This window comes from Lutjanus erythropterus, chromosome 2 (genome assembly GCF_056507025.1).
Source record: "Lutjanus erythropterus isolate fLutEry1 chromosome 2, fLutEry1.hap2, whole genome shotgun sequence".
Lineage (NCBI taxonomy): Eukaryota > Metazoa > Chordata > Actinopteri > Lutjaniformes > Lutjanidae > Lutjanus > Lutjanus erythropterus.
The window spans coordinates 29,185,665-29,192,573 of record NC_139318.1 but is presented as its reverse complement, the minus strand read 5'-3'; the positions used below and the strand labels follow the sequence as shown (position 1 = coordinate 29,192,573).

The window sequence follows — 6,909 nt, the reverse complement described above, 5'->3', positions numbered from 1 at the left end:
CCAATGCTTTATAAAGGGTGTCTCACATACAGGGTTCCATAAACAAGTGCTCTACTTTGTAGCAAACCCAGCAGGAGAAAAGAACAGAACCCTTTGCAAAAATGCATTTTATTTGCATTGAAAATGTTTATGATAAGATGTATATGGTGCAAAATTTTCAATATTTTATTTTGAAGTAATTAAAAAATAATCTTAAAATATTAGATGACTTTTTGTGTGTGTAATCCAATGGATCAAGTTACTGATTACAAAAACTTCAAGAGAGTAACTGACTACATTTCAAAGAAATCTCATCCAGCCTTGCATATTAAATGGGTACTAGTGATACAAATCTGGCCCCTGATAGGGTGCCAGGTGGCCCTCCAACCGTTTTCTGATTTAAAATTAAAATAAATTGATTCACACTATTTTTCCCATGAAGATTTTATATAATGGGATAAATTAGGCTGTTAGTAACTGAGGAGGATCTTTGTTTGATACAAATAAATGCATTTACTGTTACAAAATGCAGTAAATTATCAGATTTTTCTGTCAATCTCTGCACCAAATTAATTTAGTTAATATGTTAATAAGTCAGTGATTTGAAAATACAGAATCTCAAAGTAAAGATGAATTATGGGCCGTTTAATGTTTATTTATTTTATCTGATTACTGAGGTTATATCAGTGTTTGATTATTTACTGGTCCCTGGCCTCATTTTGCAAAAGTGCCCCTTTTCTTTCAGTTTATGCAAATAGTAATATTACACAAAGTATATACACATAGTAAGATTTTGGTATTCGTTTGTATGCAGGACTTCAGTTGCAGTATTAAAAGATAAGCGTACAATACTAATGCTGTTTTGTTATTGTCAACAGATTCCATTAAAAGACCAAAACCAACATGTATTCAGTCTGTGTCTCTGTCTGAGACGCTCAGTCCCAAACCATTAATCTACATTAGCTGTAGTGACCATCATCGACCGTATCCAGTGTCACTATTTAAGTAAACATCGCCCCCTGTTGTTTAACATCACGTCCTGTGGATGTAATCAAATGTGTCTCTGTCACTTTAAGAAAAACCTCGCAAGGCCTGATGGGTAGAAGGCTCGTAGCCAATCAGATCATTGTTGTCAACGCGTTGTTATGGAGCCGGTGGAGACTGGTTTAAATCACAAAAGAATCTGAAACTTAAGCTATTTCAATCAGCCTCACTTAGATAAAAGTGATTTTAATGTGGTGTAAATTTTAAAAATGTCCTCGTTGGACCGTCTGGACGTTTTACGGGAGCGTTACAAAGATTTATTGAAGCAGCTGAAGCAGCACAGAGAGGAGCTGGAGCTGCTGATCGGCGACAATCAGAGCCGCAAGAGGGAGAGAGAGGACGAGGCTGAGGACAGGAGCACAGACCCTGCTGCAGAGGTCCTCACTCTGACCGATGGAGACAGAGGTCCTGCCCGGGCTGCCCTCGCCAAACCTACCGTGAGATTTGCGGGTAATGTCTACGTGAGACCAGAGACACGTGATATTAGAGCTAGCTAGCAAAGTTAGCTCTCAGATAAAGGTGTTGTTTCAGGCCGTGTCCGTAAGCCCAAGATTAACTCTCTGCGCCAAAGTCAGTAGATAAAAACCACTTTGTTATGTTTGGGCTTGACCCAGACAATAAATCACAGGAAACACAAAACTAATATTTCGTGTCTAGATAGGAACCCCAGACCGGCGAGCGATCTCTCGAGAGTGATCATTTTAACCTAGGCCGAGATCCTTTCCCAGCCCTCTGCATAAGTGTTTTTGTCTCTAAACTTAAACAGACCTCAGCCACAGTGTCGTCATATTATAAAACATAGGCTGATTAGTTTGCACAATGTGCCCAAAGTGTGCAGTTATCCTTATATCTGCGTAAGTGAGCTGTTGTCACGAGTGAATTTCCCCAGTGTGAAATCAACAAAGTTTACCTTAGAGAAAAACGGCGCCTTCTAATTTCGCGAGAGTTTCTCAAACCTGGGGTTCCTATATATGGAGATGCTCAACTGCTTTGTCCAGGGACCACTGTTGAAAAATGCCATAAGTTAACAACAGTTAATAAATAAACATTAATAATAATGTTATTTATCAGATAAATTGAATAATCATTTAACTGCCCATAACTCACCCTTCTTTGGAATTCTTTATTTCCAAACTGAATTACTTATTGACTTATTAGCTAAATTAACTTAGGTCAGAGTTTGGCAGATGAATCAGATATTTTACTGCATTTAATAACTGCAACAGTATTTTGGTTATAAATACTTGAGAAACATTTGGGAGAGTTTATATAACAAACAGCTAGAACCTCTTAAAATTTTCTCTGTAACAGCCTCATTTATCCCAGCATACAAAACTGGCATGTCTGTCCAATCCTTCTGGTAAAAACACTAGTAAGTTATTTTCTCTTGTCAGGCACCCTATCACCTGCAGGCCACAAATTCAGTATTGCTGTCATAGATGTGACCTTAATATTTTGTTCAAGTTTTGTCTAATGTCATGTTTCATACTCAAGTTTAACTGCCTAACATGCATTTTAAGAACAACAACTGTTGTTTTTTAATTTTTGAATGTTATACATTTAGTTTTAGTTGTTTTGTATTGTTTATCACTTTTACAAAAAACATGTTGCAATCACTGATCACTGTGTCCCCATCAGATCCATGTGAGGGACAAACAGGCATCCAGAGCACCACCACCAAAGACGGCAGCGGTAATCCCAATGTCCACAACAGTCTGCAGGATACAAGGCCAGCCACCACAAAGTCCTGTCTAGTAAATCGCAGCAAGGAACAGGTAAGAAAAAAGAACAGAGGACAGTCTATTCAGGTTAGCTATACAGTGTCAAGTATAACATCAGTACTATGCTGATCTTGTCCCCCGTATCTCCGTTATCTCATAAAGTAAGCAGCATTGTCTGCATTGGTTGGCCTTAAAGAATAACTCATCCAAAAGTGAAAGGGTACTTGTCCCACCCCATGTTGGTGGAAACCCACAGGATCTGACTGTGAGATGGTTTTTACTTTAGATTTAGATTTGCTTAAAAGTAAAGAAGAACAAGCTGACCACTAATACTCTGCACCACTTGTTTTGTCTTTATAGAGGGACATGCAGAGTCGAGTCACCTTTCAGCCTGATAACTGTGATGAGATATTGTCCTCAGACAGGCATCATTTGCAGCCTTTACTTGGGTATGACTGGATAGCAGGTACGTCTTATTGGTCTCTCTATTTGCCTGCTGCTTTCTTCAATATAATCATCTGATGGAGCTCTAATAGATTATGTTTGTTCCCTCTAAGGAGTCCTGGATGCTGAGGACTTGTTGACAGAACGCTCTGACGAGTTCTTCAATGACCTGCGCATGTTTCGATCTCTCAATAAAGACGAGTGCGTCCACAGCCCACAAGCAGAGTGAGTGCTTCACGCTTGATTGCACTTGTTACTGATTACGTGAGCCAAGTTTTCCTGTGATTGATGAAGGCTACACTAAATTACTACTCACTCATTGGCTCTCCTCATAGATTTTCTGAGGCGAACCATTCAGTCCTGCCGCTGCTAACAGACAAGGACGGTCCAGAGGTCAACATGGACACTCATCAGTGTAAGAGCGGTTATTTATTTATTGGCTACTCTAATTTTTCTCATCATGACAGCCGGAGTAATTCTCACGTCTGCTTGCTCACCTTTTGCTCAGGTACATTCTCTTACAGGATTAACAGCCGATTGTTCCCCGTCCCACTTCACTCTCAAGAGTGCTGCCCAGTGTGCAAAAAGCACAAGTCCTCCCACCCTCACACTGCTGCTGAACCAGCGCACATCAGGTAAAGATGATGTGCACTCTGACTGACTTTTACGACCACTTAAAAACAACAGAGAACTTAATATTTGGAACAAGCTGAAAGACATATTAATTAAATATACTTTAGCTGTGTTTCCACCCAAAGTACCCAGAACTTCTACACTCAGGAACTACTTTTCAAGGAACTAAAAGGTTCCTTCAGCCTCTTGTTGTTTATGTCTACATCACAGTCTAAAGATCAACAAAGATAAGATCAAGTAGTTTGCTGGCATGACAGCTTGACTCATGTCCACTCATCTGTCCTATGCTTTCTCCTCTTTATGTGTCAAAACACTATGAACAAAAAACAAACAGGTTTGTGACTGCAGATTTTTAAAAACGGTGGCTGAAATAAAATGCTGCGCGGTCTCAACCGCTCAGGAACGTAAAGCACTGCAAGCCTCACCCTCAAAGTTCCTGTACTTTTGGAAAGTACTACCCCTTGAGTAGGGACTTTTTGGTAGATAAAATAATGTTTACATAGTCCCTGGTCTTTGCGGTGAAAACACACCATAGTTGCACCAAAGGTGGTGATGGAGCCCCCAGGGTGCAGCTGAGACCTTTATACTGTGATCTTTTATTATAGTCTGAAACAAGTCCTGTTCCTGACTTTAAGGCAGCGGGTTCTGTCTTCGTCAGAGACTCCCAGGAGTCACCACTACAAAGAATAAAAGTTTGGTAATAATAGTTAAGTACTAATAATAGTCTAATGTACGCCTTTAAAGACTGACTAATGCATTATCAGCCCTTGTGTAAACATTTCTCAACATGCAACATTAAATGAGAGATCAGTGAAAGATGTGACAGGAAAGGGGGAGAGAGAGTGGGAGAATGACACATGCCAAAGTGCTGAAGGTGGGAGGTGAACCTTCAGCCACTGCAGAAGACTCACAGTCTCAGTGCGTGGGGTGATCGCACTGCCAGCTGAGTTACCAGACCACCCGACGTACTGTTTGTAATTTCAGTATTTTCATGCTGCAGAGATATCCTGGCCTATACATCATATTCTACAGACTTAAGATAACATCTTTGTTTGTTACAGAAACTGCACCATAAACATGTTAATATGTTTTTCAATGGAAATGAGAATAATGAAAAAAAATATTATTCCCTCTGTCACATATCATATTTGAAATGATATATTTTTTCAAAATTGTTCAGTCCTATTCATGTTTGAGAATTCCTGCTGTATGAAATTAGTTATGGTTTTAAAAGCAATGAAAAGTCTTTCACTAAATTTTCTTCTCGTGTTTTTAAGAGATAACTCTTACAGTCCATATTCAAGCTTTAGTTATGTTTAAATTGTCGTGTTTCACCACTGTAACAGCATGTATATTGTCTCATTCATTTTTGTTATATTTTTAAGGGTCAGCATTCCTCGCTCTGCCCTGCTGCCATCCTACAAGTACAAAGCTCATCGCCGAGGCAGTTTTGACCCCTCTGATAGTTTAGGGTTACCGTCGGTGAGTAAGTTTTTGAATTAAGGAGACAGTTTATGACTTATAATACTTAAGCTGTGGTTTTCTCCCCTGCGATTTTACATTAACATAGCAAGTTTTATCAATTTCATCTTCACGGTCCTGGTCTTGTCTAGCATTGTCTCTCGGGCTGGTCAAACAAAGGACAGTGCGCGCTGCAGCCACCCAGCAGCCTCGATCTGAGGAGCAGTCTGAAGAGCTCCACTGAGTCACAAAACAAGGAACTGGAGGTGAGACTGCAAGCTTCCTACTTTCTCTAGTTTAAATATTCGAGAACATTTTCACAGAAAACATTTTCACAGGATATCATAAAAACACAGTTGGAAGTAATAACTTTAACAATGCTACATTCCCTGGAGCTGGAAATCCCTGTTATTAGCTTATCTAATCGAATAAAGTTGTTATTATTGTAATTAGTTACCCCTTTACTTTTTCTACTGTGTAGCATTCAAAATGTTTCCTGTGCAAAGGGTCTGTGGTGAACAAATGATTTTCCTGTATTTAATGTCTGTCTGAAATGTGACTGTATATGTGAAAACAATGGCAAAGACTAGTTTGATTGTTTAATCATGTGAGGAATTACACGGCACAATTATTTTTCAGGGTCTCCCCACACCCAAAGCGACCTGTAACCCTGACCAGACCTCTAATGTGTCTCGCTTGGCTCGTCACAACTTCCAGCACTTCTCTCCTAAATGGAAACAAGGAAGCACATCTTACCCTTTGCACTGACAAAGTATGAACATCTATTTTTAAGTGATTAGCAGTTCCCGTAAGCCATCTGACAACACCCAAAGTGATTTCCTTTGTTTTTTGCTCATGTTTTTAACTCTGTAAATACAAGTCTGTATTGTATATTTTTATAAATGTTTTTCTTCCATTAATGTTTTTCTCACCTAAATGTGTATGCTGAAGCTTCACTACACTGTAAAAGTTGATTTTTCAATATGAAACAACAAACGATGATCTCAGTAGAGAATTCCAGAACTGCATTGGCATTTCTGTAAGTGCCTGATCTTAAATAGATGCATTTGAAACATGTGATCAATGTTTTCAAGAATGTAATGACATAAATAATAAAAGGCCTTTTAGGTCTTTTTCTGTCTATTCTGTCTGTTTGTTTATATATAATGTGCTAGCTTAAAGGTCCAATGTAAAAAAAATCTAGGTGGATCTATTCATAGAAATAGAATATAATATGCCCAAAACATTTTTTTTCATTTGTGTAAAATAGAGATGACACAGTAAGAAACATTCATATCACGATTATAGTGAACAAAATTAGCACAATTATCAGTTATTGTGTTGTATCGCATTGTTTAAATGTGCTGAAAATGTTCCAAAAGCACTTGAAACGGCATCATGTCTTTTGCAAAGTCATTACTTTCATTTCTTCACGAGTTTCGCCTGCCACCACAGGCTCTCCTACCAATGTTGGGTAGTAATATTACCCAGTATTATTTTACCCAGTAATATGTAGTGTAAAGGATTACACTTTTAAAAACAGTAATAATATTACACTCACTAATCCAAGCAACTGTGACTTACCGAGTTACTGTTTGATCTCTAAATATTACGCGTACGTGTGCCA

The 6,909-nt window shown here is 38.7% G+C and overlaps 1 protein-coding gene across 1 annotated transcript; it reads left to right on the top strand.

Moving 5' to 3' along the window:
- Nucleotides 1–1,119: 1,119 nt before the first annotated feature.
- On the top strand, nucleotides 1,120–6,173 carry miip (migration and invasion inhibitory protein). The gene is made up of 9 exons (XM_084745296.1): nucleotides 1,120–1,473; nucleotides 2,662–2,798; nucleotides 3,105–3,210; nucleotides 3,302–3,413; nucleotides 3,524–3,603; nucleotides 3,697–3,823; nucleotides 5,207–5,303; nucleotides 5,435–5,548; nucleotides 5,922–6,173. Exons 1-9 carry the CDS (start codon nucleotides 1,233–1,235, stop codon nucleotides 6,048–6,050), a joined length of 1,143 nt encoding a protein of 380 aa, XP_084601422.1. The 5' UTR covers nucleotides 1,120–1,232; the 3' UTR covers nucleotides 6,051–6,173.
- Nucleotides 6,174–6,909: the final 736 nt, after the last annotated feature.